Source organism: Chelmon rostratus, chromosome 1 (genome assembly GCF_017976325.1).
Source record: "Chelmon rostratus isolate fCheRos1 chromosome 1, fCheRos1.pri, whole genome shotgun sequence".
Taxonomy (NCBI): Eukaryota; Metazoa; Chordata; class Actinopteri; order Chaetodontiformes; family Chaetodontidae; genus Chelmon; species Chelmon rostratus.
In genome coordinates, this window is record NC_055658.1 from 31,679,707 (window position 1) to 31,693,950 (window position 14,244).

Consider the following 14,244-nt stretch of genomic DNA (forward strand, 5'->3'; position numbering starts at 1 on the left):
TCGCCGCAGATTATGCGTTTATAGAGGCTGCGCATGGATGCCCCGAGTACTCGCATTATACGGATATACGCGCCGCTCCTCTGGGGTTAATTTCTTCAAAACGACTCCAAATGCCACCAAAGTTGTCTGGGGGAGTAAATGGTCGTATTTAATGCTACAAATAAGGTCCAGGTTGTAAAAAACGAAAGTTATCCTTTAAGCCTCAGGAAAGACCGGTATTGGTTTCTGTCATGATGTAATTGAGAATAACAGTTTTCTTTATAACCGTTTTTCACTTGGTGTTTTGGATTGTTGTCTTCTTGTCGTTTAGATCTAACAGTATTTGTTCTTCTACACGTGTTTAAACTTGCTTGTTTGCCTTTCCATGTTGATCTTGGGTATTCATGCTGTCTCCTCTCATCAGTGTGATTAGTGCACTAGCATTTTGTGTGTATGTATGAGAGTATGTAACCATGCGTATGTAGCTGCCCCCTGCCCATAGCAATATTGCTATGACCCATGCATCATCCAGAGCTCCCTCTCCCAGCAGACAGTAACTTACCTGCCCTATGGTGCATCTGGCTTCAGTCATCCACCTCAGGCCTGTAGCTATGCACCATACTTTCAGGTACCTGTAGATCTCTCCACAGCTCCCTTCCTCTTCTCTCTTGATGGGTGCAGTCTGCTAGTCTCTTTGGGTACACACAAGACACCTCAACTGTTTTTTCCCCTTTGTGTGCCAAGCGCATCGCTTTGCTTCGAGAATGATTGTGATTATGAATTTGTGGCACAGAAAGACCTTGACGAAAAAGAAACTAAATCAGGTCATATAATGTTAGAATTAAAAGGCCTTAAAGAGTGGCCACTTTCCCTTTCTGTTTACAGTTAAATGGTTTATAGAAGGTATACAGTAAGGTAACAGTTACAGATAAGCTAAGTTATTTTGCAGAATGCAGCAATACAAAAGACCAATAAAGCTTCAAACAAGATTTGCATCATTTGGTTCATTTGAGCTCTGTGTGACAGTGGAGTTAACAAAAGTACAGGTGACTTAGAGTGGATGCTCGTGCCAGTCCTGGGTCTGGCATCAGTATTCTAGATGCTGAGAGAACACACCTCTTAACTGCTGACCATTGGGTTTAGAAAGAGGAGTGCACCTGTGAGCCCCTTCTTCACACCAGTTTACCTTGGGTGCTCGAGTGTGCACACAGGCCTCCCTTTCTGTGATTTGTTTTCGGCCACTGCTTTGTTATTCTATGTTTTGTAATGTCGTCTGTTGCGGCTCGCTGCAGAGTCACTGTGCTCTGCTGTATTTCCTTCCCTGCAGCTACGCTTCTGTAAAGACAGTTGAAAAACTGGCGTGAACGTTTTGCATCTGGGGAGCTATAATGTCATTGGTTTTCCTGTGTTATTCGCCTGGCACTCCTTTCAGGAATTTGTGATTTGCGATTTTATGTAAAATATTACGTACAAGAAGGGAGTACTGTTTTTAGTTTGGCAGATAATGCCTGGGAATGACTCAGCCATGTCAGCCTTAAAGTAGTTCTGTTTTTAATCACTCTATTCAAAGCATCTGCAAAAATAGTGTCCTCTTATTCCTAAATAAGAAGCCATGAGAAGAGTAGGAACATTTTGGCTGATAAAATTAATTTGGTGCTCACCCCCTCAATTTCCTCATCCTGTTTCCCTTTTATAGCTCACTAATCTCTTCCTTGCTCTGGCCTCAGTGTGTCAGTTGAGGAAAGGAAATGAGTGATTTGGTATTTTCCTCCTGGGGGCAAGAGAAACACCCTTAGAAATGTGGCAAGCTGTTGGTTTATTTACTCTGCTAATGCCAGGCCTGTGAGGAATGCAGCAGGGAAAAAATCCTCCCCCTTTTTAGATGCACAGTGGAAAGTATGACTAGCTGCTCTGGTTCATAAATTCAGGTGTCACACTGCCCTCGGCCAAGTCTTTAATATCACATTAAGCAAAACCACACAGTTAACTTTCAAGCCAGCTTGCTCGTGGCATTGCCACATGTGGTTTCAGCTCTCCAATGTTGATCACAAGTTAGCTGTTAGCTGCTTGGTTATCACTTGATCAACTATTCAAACAGATCTCAACTCTCAATACTTTGATTCCACTGAAAAAAATGTGCTAGTGTGAAAGTCTGCGCTTCTCCCTCTGATCTCCGTTATCAGTTTCTGTGAGCTAGGCTGCACCCATCCTGCCATCCTGACCCAACCTTTGGCGTGGTTGTTTTGCAGTGTCTCCTGCTCAGCTGCAGTGGTGCTCCTACAGACTTTTTCCCCCCCAAAAAAACTGCATGTCTTCACAGCACAGTTGCACAGTTTCTCTTGGTCTACTGTGTGTGCGTGTGTGTGTCAGTCAGCATACATGGGTAAATGTATATTTTGTATATTTCCTGCTCTTGTGTTTCTGTGCATGGCTTGTTTCCGCCTCTGGTCTGTTGTGCGTCTCACTAACTGCTTTTTTCCTCTCTCCTTTTTTTGCCACGCTTCAGCCTAGTGACCTGCGCAAGCACCGCAGGAAGGTAAACTAGAGACCTGCTTTACTGGGCTCTGTCAGCTACCTGTCTATTATCCTCACTCCCTCGTTCCCCAACCTAAGCCCTCCAAGTGCAATGCACAATGATAAACTTTCTCCATTCCATCCCACCTTGAACCATCCGGTACTAATTGATCCTCCAGCATACAGTCTGAAAATCCCATTCCTGAACATACAAAGGTGTTGCTGTCAAATCTTTACAGACTGTTGTCTTTCTGGGGCTTTACCTTTTTCATCACCGTGGTGGTGTGCAGCGGTAATTATTCTTAAACTGTTTGGTTATTCTAGAGCTGAAACGATTAGTTCACAGTTCACAGTTCCAAATTGTTTAGCAATGAATCAAGAATATGGTTTGCAGATTAATTAATATTGAAAATAGTCACTATTTGCCACCCATGAAAATGTTGTTTGTTAAAACATAGGATACTAAGCAAGTCACCTAGCAATACTTGCAGTATGTCTCGGTGCTTTAGCACCAGGTTGGTGTTTTAATGCGTTCACTGGCTTTCAGGAATTTCATAAATCCTTGTCCTCTGTCGCATCTGTGATTTAAAGTAAACCCAAACAGGAAGAAAAGCCAAAGTCTCTTCATCTTGAGAGTAGCTGGACATGATGCTAATTATGAAGAACGCTGTTGTGAATAACTGTATTACTGATTTGGAAAAAGTTCAGCAGGCCTTGTTACCGATGCTTAGACATGTTACTTGGTCAGTCCTGATTGTTTGAAGTTGTTGTTGATAAGAAACATCATCATTTTGCGTGTGTTTATGTGTCTTTTTGGCCTTTGTGCAAGCAATAGTACGGCTACACTTCATACTCCTAGTAGATAGCGAACTATCTCCTATTGGCATACATCAATATATACATGTATATACTGGTCACAATACACGGCGTTGTCTTCCTTTTTTAGAAAATCACGGTCTGTACAGTCTAAAATCCAGAATGAACCACCTCAATAACATGTGTCTCCCACTGTTATGTAGTCTGCTCAGGATGACAAGGCTACTATCCGGTGTGAGACGTCACCCCCCACCACTCCACGTTCCATGCGCCTAAACAGGGAGGCCGGGCATACTGCGAGCCACGAGGACATCAGAGACATTCGAGGGTAAGACCCATGCCTGTCCACTGAAGGAATTGTGACACTTCTCACTGTCCACCATTCATCCCTCTGTTGTCTCTACATCTAATCACACACGCTTTGGTCCCATAGTCTTGCTGGCTTGCAGGACGGCCAGGGAAGCAACCCCAGCAGTAGTAACAGCAGCCAGGACTCCCTCAACAAAGCTGCCAAGAAGAAGAGTATTAAGTCTTCCATTGGACGCCTCTTTGGGAAGAAGGAGAAAGGCCGACCCAGCATTCCTGGCAAGGACTCCCCCAGTCAAGGTCAGACACTCGGCACAGGGATTTTATTCCACTACAGCACATGTTTATGTAAAAGTAATGTAGTTCCATGCTACCCGTACTGCTGTGTTCCTGGCCCTGTCAGATTGCTGAACAAGGTGTTTGTTTATGTTCCTAGCTGGCACTCCTGAGGCAGAGAGCTCTCCTAAGGATGGCTTAGGAATGGGCACCCTGGGGGGCCCTGCAGAGAAGAACAGGAAGCTGCAGAAGAAGTAAGTGTCCTCTAACAGTTCCCCGCCCTCTGCTGTCTCCACAGTTTAGACAAAAAAAGTTTAAAGGTGATGAGAGACCACGCTGCTATGCAGGATGCCTATACTGGTGCACAGTGTTAATAATGTGAAAGTCCATGAGTGTTATTGTGGGTTGGCACTCTTGCTGCTGTCCAGGCCTGGCTCACACGCTCACTCCCCGCCATCTGACTCACGCTCCCCCCAATCAGCTCATCTCCCTTCCATTCCACACCCAGTCATTTCCATTGCAGTCATCTCCCACGACTCTTTTATGTTTTCTTTCCTTCATTCCTAGTTTGGTGCAAACATATTGCAAACACTGTAAATGTCGTTTTGCTTCCATGTAGCTTAAATTAGCATCAGATCATTCTTTCTCTTAATTGTTTTGCCAACCTCCCTCTTCTTTTTGTCATCCCCTTCTCATGTGTAGTCCAAAGACCGGGTAAGTTGGTTCATATTGCTTTTGCTTTGCCTTATCTTCTTCCCACACTTGGCATCACGTTGACCTCACTGATAACTCTGAGGACCCCCAGAAACTGTCCCTCTGAATGTCTGATGGATTTTCCATGCTGCTCTTTACCCTGCTTTCCACAGAGCTTAACTAACAGGAATGTGTGTGTGCTGATTTTTAGTGAGTGACATATTTTCCTCTCGCAGTTTTCCTGGAGCATGAAATTATGCACTGCAAGTACAGGAAAGACAGTTAATGGAAGAATTTAACCAAATAGCTGGCATTTTGTGATTTTTCTTGTCCACATAATGCACTTCAGCACAGTCACTGTGTTGCTGTGACTGCCGTAAAATCTAATTTGTTAAGCTTTTGGACGTATCTGTTAATGTTTTTATAATGGCAGATCTGCCAAAGAGAGGATGGGCTTGTTCTCTGGCAGTGATCTGTGGCTTACAGCGCTATCTAGTGGCCAAGTTCGGCTGCTGGCTTCACTTTGCAGCATCAGTGATATGAAAGAACTTTGAAAGAACCTGAATCAGAAGCTGCCTTCCAACATCCCCAGAAACCTCCAGGGATTCTCTGCTAAATCCTCCTTCATTCCAACCTGGAATGTGCATGAAATGGATGTACAGAGCTTAGACAGCCATTGCAAAGGTTTTCCTTCTCTAAAAACTTCCCTCTATGCATGTTATGACCCTTACAGATGTAGAGGAATGCATCTGCACTAAAGTGATTTTCTAAGTGGACTCTCAAAGCACTGGTTCTGGGAGACAACTGACTAATAAAGTTCCTCAGTCCTGAAGTCCTGGCTGTGACCCCCAGTCATCTCCCAGAGGTTCACAAAAGACCCATCTGGTTAAACCTGGATAGTCGAGGCTTGAAAAGTTCTGAGGAGGTTTTGACAAACACTTCTGGTCTTTATAGGCCAGCGTTTTGTTGAATATTTAATAATGACGTTCTGTGGAAGGTTTTCCAGATGAGCATGTCTCTGTTTGAGTCTTCCTGGGTTTCACTTTCTTTGTTTTCTCTCAAACTCCTGCTCTCTGTTTTGAGTGCATGTCATTTGATTTCTCTGGGTTTGTGTGTGTTTCAAAGGGGAATTTGATTGATTGCACATGGGGAGTTTATGACAGGCTCTGTGTGTGCGTGGGTGCATGTGTTTGGGCAAGTGAACTCTTATTGCGTATTGGATTTAATAAATGTTTTGTCTCTCAGGCATGAATTACTGGAGGAGGCTCGCAGGCAGGGCCTGCCATTCGCCCAGTGGGACGGACCAACTGTTGTGGTTTGGCTGGAGGTACGACACACACACACACAGTACATCTGAACACAATTCACCCGGTAACCTCTTTTAGCGTTTTTCCAGGTTAACTCATGCCATTGTCTCTCTTCTGCCCCCTTCTGGCCAGCTGTGGGTGGGCATGCCAGCCTGGTACGTGGCTGCGTGCCGTGCCAATGTGAAGAGCGGAGCCATTATGTCAGCGCTATCAGACACAGAGATCCAAAGGGAGATTGGTATCAGCAACCCGTTACATCGTCTGAAACTTCGCCTGGCCATCCAGGAAATCATGTCTCTCACCAGCCCCTCCGCCCCGCCAACCTCAAGAACGGTATTTTTCTGTCGTATTTATGTTATAACAGAAGCAAACGTGCTTTACAGGACACACTCACATGTACAGCAGATGTTTTTCCCCGTCATACAGATAACAGATGAGATACTGATGTCCTTCTAAAGTCTTGATGATTCCTTTTAGCTCTCTGTCTGCACATTCCAGGCATTTGATTGAGCATGACACTTTAATTGCTTTAACATTTTAACTACGTAGGTTCTTAACATTCACTAATGATGGGATCAAACTCGTTTTGATTTTAGCTAAATTCTTTTGCTAACAGTGATAACGGTAAATGAACGAACCTTTCTTGATGTTCTCTCCATCCTGCTCTCTTTCTGCCCTTCGCCACTCTTCCCTCTTTACACACTTCTCTCACTCGTGATTGGGGGGGTTTCAAATGATCAGACCACAGGAAACGTTTGGGTCACACACGAAGAAATGGAAAGTTTGGCAGCTACACCCCCCACGGTTAGTCTACCCTGATTGGCTGGACACTGGTGGCTTCTTCCTTTTGTGGTGATAGTCGAGGCTCGTTCCAAGTTGCCTTCAGGACAGCAAACCTCACTCATGGCATGCATATATTCATATTTGACACTGTAGCGTGGTTGATTTATTAATCTGACTGCATGGAGTCTGACAAGGCAACTTGAAACAAGGCCTCATTCTTTCTGCTATTTTGCATTTTTTCTTTTCTCCCTGTTGGTCTTAGTAGTTTTCTTGTCTCCTGTAGATCTTGCAGAAATTGTGAGTTTCTGCATTAATGTTAGTTAGTTTTGTGTGTATGTGTGTCAGTGCTGTATAGTTGCTTAGAAAAACACCTGCTGTTAAGTTAACTGCAGTTTCTGTGTTTTTAATTTTTCTTAACTGGTGTGTTTGACTCAGCCAGGAGAACAAGAGAAAATAAGCTCCCTTGGTCACTTTTAGCCATCATTTTTTTTTATGTATTCTTACATATAGCTGTTCCTGTAACAGTGCAGTGTATTAGGGTTAGAAGACATGATGGTTTATACACAGAGACAATATAAATTTGTCAGCTGGCAGAGATTCTGCTTCACCGTTTATACCCTGGAAGCTTCAGGCTTTCATATTTCTCTGTGTATTAAACCGCTGCTCAGTTGCTTTGCTTAATTTGTCCAAAACAGACACTCCTGTACTGTTTTTTAACCTATAAAGTTTCTCAATTTCAGAGGATGTTGTGATTTGTGAGATTAATTAATTCCATAATCGTAGCAGCCCAAGTTGCCCACTCCTACAAGTTGTTATTGTTTTGTCGTCTTTTCTTTATTTCCTGTTTGATGCTTTTTCATTAATTTGTCTGCCTTGTTGTTATTTTACTTTGAATGATATTTTCCACGTTGAGCTGCTCTAACCCAGCACCGCTGCCCCACTAACACCTCGCCTTTCTGTTCTTCTCACCATGCTCACTCTAACCATGCTAACACCAGGAGGATGACGAGGGCAGCTGGGCCCAGGTTTGCACACAATCCCCAAAAACCCAACTCTGCTCACCCTCTAGACTCTACTACTCTTAACACCATCAGTCAGTGCTCGCTCTTTTCTCACAGAGATAAAGTGTCTCATATTTCTGGAACACTTTTCACAACAAGCATGTTTAAAATGGTTCGTTCAAACTGTGCGGTTTAGGTTTGGTTCAGCAGATACAGCACAGCCAGTTGAAGCTTCGCACTAAACATTAAATACTACTGTGGTTTGTTTGTTAGAAGTTACAACAGAATCCAAATGAACTGCAGGAAACAACGCCCGGAACATGAGATTCTATGCTTTTTTAAGGACACACGACTCTATGAACACCAGTTGAGGTGAAATATAGCAAAAAAAAAAGGTTAATAATACAAATAATACACCATTCGCATAAATGAAGCGTAAGTTTTGCATAAAAAAGCATCTGCATAAGTCAAGCATTTTCTTTATAGTTTAATCTCAATACAATTATCTGTAAAATAAGATGAATAAATCTAATTACTGATCCAGAAATACCTGTTGTTCAAAAATTGACCTCATCTGGCAAAACTCTGCTCTTAAGATGGGAGAACTGGATGCTGATAGATCTTAAAAATCGCAGGCTGCACCGATCCACCGATCTTCCGTTCCCTTACTCGATCTGGATACCAGAGCTCTTTTTTCTTTATTGATGTTCTGGTTATTGTTGGTATTATGTCTTAAAGTTACATAAGGCTGATAATGAACTTCAGTTCTGTGTCAGTTGATTTCACCATCTGGAAATCTTGTTTAGTGTTCATGTTCAGGTCCTGAGACCAGCCAAGTCTCTGAGCCTCAAGGCTTTATGCTTCTCTTTCAGACTCAGTTTTATTTGAGGAGCGATCCAGGATTTGGAGTCTTTAATGTTTTTGTCTGGTATAGTGGTATTTATGCAGAAACTGATACAGGCCATAATGACCCTGTTATTTAAGTCTCCTCAGTCCTAGTTAGTGCAAGTCAGGGAGTGTAGCATCTGTGTGATTGCATCTCTGAAAGTTGTGTGGCACTGTAGGATTGTGGCGCATGATGTGTAAGTTCCTGTTTGAATATTACTGTTAAGTCAGAGCTGTAGGTATCAAAGAGCACAAAATGCACCTGTAATGTTACTGTAGCACAAATCCAAGATGTTTTCCCTCCTGCTGGAATGTCCACATACTGCTGAAGTGATGGCAGAACATTGTCCAGTCTGCAACCCCCAAGCCAGAAATGTGTTAGCATTGTTAGCATCCACTGCTGCCTTGGTGTTAGCACTGGGGGGCATGTAAACTCAGCTGGCAATAACAGTAGGAAATTCCTGGGGAGATCAGAGGAATAGAGACATGCATACCCTGTGCTGCATCATCACATATTGAAGTGACAGCGCACATCCGATATCGGTGTTGGATCGGTGCATCCCTTCTGCAGATCCTCTGCTCCAGACCAAATTTAAAACAAGTAAAGAGGCTACGTTAACTGCCAAACGTGCTGAAAACACAGTGCATGTTATTTTTAACCACATTTTTGTTGTCTGTGCATATTCAACATATTGTTGCTTGACTTTTTTGAAGCCACTCTGTGGTTTTGTGCCGGGTTGTCTCACTGAAGTGCAGAGATGAGGTTTCAGGAGGGAGTTTTTCACTTGTGGTTACTGTGCAGCAAGTCTGGTTTCCTGTGTAAAAAAACAAAAAACAGATACCACACAAGAAGTAACTCAGACAGACACCTTTCTGAACATTGTAATTAATTAAATGATAAATAAACATAGATAATTAACACTTGTAGGCTCGCTAGACCACAGACTGCCTGCAGTATGACATGATATTTGATTAAATTGTGCCTAATCTGTCAGCTGTTGCAATAAGATTAAGACCATAGTTCCACTTATCAATGATTCTGGATGAATGAAAGGTTGTTATTCACTCCATAGAATATAGAAAACACAGGGAAGGAATAGGTCAAAGTAAACTGAGGATATTTATGATGGTATGCTTGAAAATACAATTTAATTGGAAATTAATTAATTATTCTAATGAGGCCCTTACAGCAGATGAAAACTGTTATATTTACTGTAGTACTTACTGTATATTGTATTATATAGTAACAGTTTATGCAGAACTGTTCATATAGACTTAGCTGAGTAATCCTTTCAGTATGCCTGCCTTTTAAAACCAAAAAGTTTAGGTCTTTGTTGATCACTGAAAGACGTCCATCAGGTCAGTGTGGAAGACTGATGGCAGCTCACATTTTACTGTGCATGAAGAAGAGACGACCTCTTTATATACAGAGAAATTAGTGAGCAGGTTAACTGTATTTAATGATGAAAAATATTTCAAGCCCCTTTATGAAATATAACAGATGTGGGGAAAAAAGAAATATTTATATTTATCATTCAGGGCGCAGTGATTGGTTTCTTATAAATACACACTTCATGAGTACTTGTTAAGCCGTCTCTTCTCTGACTGTAGACGCTGGCGTATGGAGACATGAACCACGAGTGGATTGGTAACGAGTGGCTGCCCAGCCTGGGTTTGCCGCAGTACCGCTCCTACTTCATGGAGTCCCTGGTGGACGCCCGAATGCTTGACCACCTCACCAAGAAGGACCTGAGGGGACAGCTGAAAATGGTGGATAGCTTCCACAGGTAAAGAGAGCACGTTAAGGACAACTGTGGTGTTATTTTCTGGAAGAGACTAAAGTCAGCACATAAAAAATACTGTGTGTACTTCAAAGCTTGATACACTGTAGTTTATTCCTCTGTGCCATACGCCACCATTGATGTTCAAAGACCGTTAAACACAAAATTAGGCTTTATTATTGCACTGGGTACTAATGTGACAAAGAAAGAATGGACATCAATGTAAGCAGAGTGTAGATTTGCCTCGGTAACAGCTAACAGAGATCCAAATAAACACTATCTTTGTGTCTGTGCAATAGGAACAGTTTTCAGTGTGGAGTGATGTGTCTGAGGAGGCTCAACTATGACAGGAAGGAGCTGGAGAGGAGAAGGGAAGAGTCTCAGCTGGAGCTTCAAGGTAACAAACACCCTGCTGGTTTGTGAGCACAGCTAAATTCTAGCGATTCAGGAACACATGGCCACCCACTCGAGTGGTTTTACTTCTTTAAATGACACTGTAAGACACAATTATTACATTATTTCTGTCCTGGTTCTGTCATTTCAGAAGTGTTGGTGTGGAGTAACGAGCGTGTGATCAGCTGGGTTCAGGCCATCGGGCTGAAGGAGTACAGTGGTAACCTTTATGAGAGCGGAGTCCACGGAGCGCTGCTCGCCCTGGACGAAACCTTCGATCACAACGCCCTGGCCCTGCTGCTGCAGATCCCCACACAGAACACACAGGTACACGCAGCTGCTCGGCTGCTTCGCCGGCTTACTGCACTGAAGACAGAAACACTGACTCACTGAAAACCAGTGAAATCAGAGCAGCTCAAGATCTCAGGAAGACGATGAGAGGCCAGCCTCAGCGGGCGAGACAGGATGTGATAAGAGACATCAGTGTAGTGAGATTAGTGTTGCCATAGAAACTGGATCGTGTGAAGTATGGGTGACTGATTGACAGTAGGAGGGATGCTGTGGTTTGTATTAATCTCCTCCTCTTGTCTGTCTTTTCCAGGCCAGAACAACTCTTGAGCGTGAATACAACAGTCTGCTGGCCATTGGCACAGACAGGAGAATAGAAGAGGTGACATACACACACATAACACACTGTCCCACACAGTGACACAAACTGACTGAGGAATGATATGTGACACAGACTTCCTCTCTCGATCTCTCCACCCACCTCCTTCTCCACCCGCCTCTCTTCCAGGACGACGATAAGAACTTCCGCCGGGCTCCCTCATGGAGAAAGAAGTTCAGGCCCAAAGACATGAGGGGGATGTCGTTGGGGGCGTCGGACACCCTGCCCGCCAACTTCCGAGTGACCAGCAGCAGCGCGGCGTCTCCCTCCACGCAGCCAAAGAGGAGCCCGATGGACGGTAAGCGGAGGACGGAGTGGCAGAAGTGTGTGCACGTGCATGCGTTAGTGTGTAATACGCTGTCATCGCTGCTACTGACTGGAGTCGAGCCCCTCAGACGGGTCTGGAATGAGCCCAGATTCCTCATGTACTCTCAGTTCTTGTTGAGCTGCTTTGCTGCTTTGCCGTTTGTTTCTGTGCTGTGACTAATGGCACGTCTTTGCATGTGATTTTTGCCTACATGGAAACGCAGGAAGTCAGTCTATACAGAGGCTGGACACTGCCACAGTCAGGACCTACTCTTGTTAACATACAACGGTAAGATCCCACACATCCACTGTACGTTTGACATGAGAGAAGCACGCGTACACTCAGCATACAGTATGGCTGTTACCTCACTGCCTCTCTTTTTCCAAGCAGCTGTCTTGTTCCGCAGGTCTCGGCTCTAATAACGCACGTTGTACGCCTCTCCTCTCTTTCCCTTTGTCCCACCACCCGTCCCTGGCTTCTGTCCGGCTTCCCCCTCTCGTGTCCGTTCACCTCTCTCTTCCCCCTCTCAGTTTATCCTCATTATTTCTATAGGTAACCACTGGTCAGAGGATGAAGGGGAATTCCCTGCATTCAAGACTAGGATGATGAACTGAAATGACTTGCAAGGACACTAAAAAGATGAAAAGACCTTACTCACCAGTCTCAGTATCCGTAGAGGAAACTTTCTAGATTTATCTACATTTGTTATTATATTTATGTAAACCAATGGGACGTTTTAATTGATTTTAGAATTACCATGTAATCCTTTTTGCCTCTATCCCCTTAATCAACCCACTTTTTAAAGAAGAAACGTTTCTCCACTGTGCCCATGTTAAGCTCAGCTCTCAGATGTATGTAACTGAATGTTCCAACTGTCTGGAGTTTGTATATTTCTACCAACAGACATTTTATCTAATCTTTTTTATATAATCCTGATTCTATTGACCAGATGTATGTTTTTTTTTTCCTCCTCTCTTTGATTTGAATTCTAATCATTGAATTTATGCTCAAGTGACTTTGATATTTGATATAACTTAATTCATATCCTTTGCCCTTTTTAACTGTTGTAATTTTTGTAGCTTATTTCCTGTGATTTTGTGTAAATGCAGCTCTTAGGTCAACAGATGTGTGAATATCAGACAAATTGCTGGAGTTGTCCGACTGTTTCACAAACTGCTCAACACTGTGAGTCATCATCACCGTTAAAATAACTGCTGGCAAGCCAGGTGATGGTGGCGACAGATATCATGTGAAACACACAGTATATTTTCCTTTTCTCTCTCGTTTCTCTTCTTTCTTTTTTGTTCCATACCTGCGAAACCAAAATGAAACTCTTGAATTTAAGAATTAAAGCCATATAACAGTAGCAAAACAACACAGAGGGCTTCTTTTGGATGCAAGTGAAAACTGAATTTGAAGTTCTCTCCAGTTCCTCGCATGCAGAAACTTCTCCCCTCCCTACCACACCCGACCCCCACACCCAGCTCGCCCCTTAAATAAAAACACCCCCCCCCCTCCCCTGTGGAGAAACGCACAGACAAGGCTCGCGTGTACAGGAGGACTTGAAACGTACGGACGAGTCGAAAGTGCGGAAACTCCTTCGATGGACCAACTTCACTGAGGCCTCAGTCGATCCCCGCCGTGACTAGACGACCCTCAAGGCGGTGCGATCCACCCACAAACCTTTTTTAAAAACACTTTGTACGGATTTCATATCAAGCCTTATTGTTTCTTAACCCCTCTCTGTCGTCTGTTCTTATTTATTACTACTCATCTGCGTTGTTTAGTCGGTTGTGCTTTCATAGCTGAAGCCCCAGTTTGCTCCTCTGAATGTAGCAAAGCTCCCCGCCTCTACGTTTGTCCCGTCTGTGCTCCCAACACAGGTTCCACCGTTAGTTTTCACGGCCAATGAGAAGGAACCAACGAGTTTTCTTTCACCCTTCATGTAGTTCAGATTAAAGTAGAGATGCTTTTTTTTTCTGTTTGTGATTTAGTCATTTATGCACAATGCAAATCATGTTGCTGTTGTTTTATTCCTGCTCTTCCCGTTGAATCTTCTCATCTTGTAACAATGATGTACAGTCTGAGTACTTATAAACTATTTTTATCACAATATTATTTATTGCTTACTTTCAATAAAATACTGAAACTTATTTTCCACTGCAGATAAAAAGATGAAAGCTTGTCTTTTCACGAATCTCTTTCCATTTCCTGTCCTGTGTTTGGTTTGTCTTTGGCTGTCTCACACACTTGATCAAAGAATGGAGTGAAGAAAATGGACATGGTGCTTGTTGAGTGTGAATGAAAGCGTTTTGTCATGTCTGTCATGTAAATGTAAAATGTGGCAATAGGCAGCGTCTCCTCGTCTGTCTCAGTTTTCATGCAGAGCTGAGTGGACACTGTTGTGAAGGTCAGAAACACTTTATGGGCCTGATTAATTTCCCACAAGTTTGCTGGAATGAAACTGATTCGACAGAAATTATAAGGAAAAATGAGACATTGCACACCTCAAATTTATTTTCAGGTAATTGTTAGT

The 14,244-nt window shown here is 43.2% G+C and overlaps 1 protein-coding gene across 6 annotated transcripts in view; it reads left to right on the forward strand.

Annotated features, from left to right (window-relative positions):
- ppfia1 (PTPRF interacting protein alpha 1) overlaps nucleotides 1-13,682 on the forward strand; it is a 39,855-nt gene extending 26,173 nt beyond the window's left edge. The window contains exons 17-30 of one of the 6 annotated variants that reach the window (XM_041943894.1): nucleotides 3,513-3,637; nucleotides 3,743-3,915; nucleotides 4,052-4,145; nucleotides 4,594-4,605; nucleotides 5,830-5,911; nucleotides 6,024-6,224; nucleotides 6,633-6,695; nucleotides 7,673-7,699; nucleotides 10,172-10,347; nucleotides 10,641-10,738; nucleotides 10,886-11,061; nucleotides 11,336-11,404; nucleotides 11,531-11,699; nucleotides 12,261-13,682. In XM_041943894.1, the coding sequence (XP_041799828.1) occupies nucleotides 3,513-3,637; nucleotides 3,743-3,915; nucleotides 4,052-4,145; nucleotides 4,594-4,605; nucleotides 5,830-5,911; nucleotides 6,024-6,224; nucleotides 6,633-6,695; nucleotides 7,673-7,699; nucleotides 10,172-10,347; nucleotides 10,641-10,738; nucleotides 10,886-11,061; nucleotides 11,336-11,404; nucleotides 11,531-11,699; nucleotides 12,261-12,322 (1,527 nt within the window). In that variant the 3' untranslated portion in view covers nucleotides 12,323-13,682. Of the gene's footprint in view, nucleotides 1-3,512; nucleotides 3,638-3,742; nucleotides 3,916-4,051; nucleotides 4,146-4,593; nucleotides 4,606-5,829; nucleotides 5,912-6,023; nucleotides 6,225-6,632; nucleotides 6,696-7,672; nucleotides 7,700-10,171; nucleotides 10,348-10,640; nucleotides 10,739-10,885; nucleotides 11,062-11,335; nucleotides 11,405-11,530; nucleotides 11,700-11,931; nucleotides 11,997-12,238 lie in introns of all 6 variants that reach the window. The other 5 variants (XM_041943858.1, XM_041943869.1, XM_041943848.1 and 2 more) reach the window with 5 other exon arrangements.
- The last annotated feature ends 562 nt before the right edge of the window (nucleotides 13,683-14,244 follow it).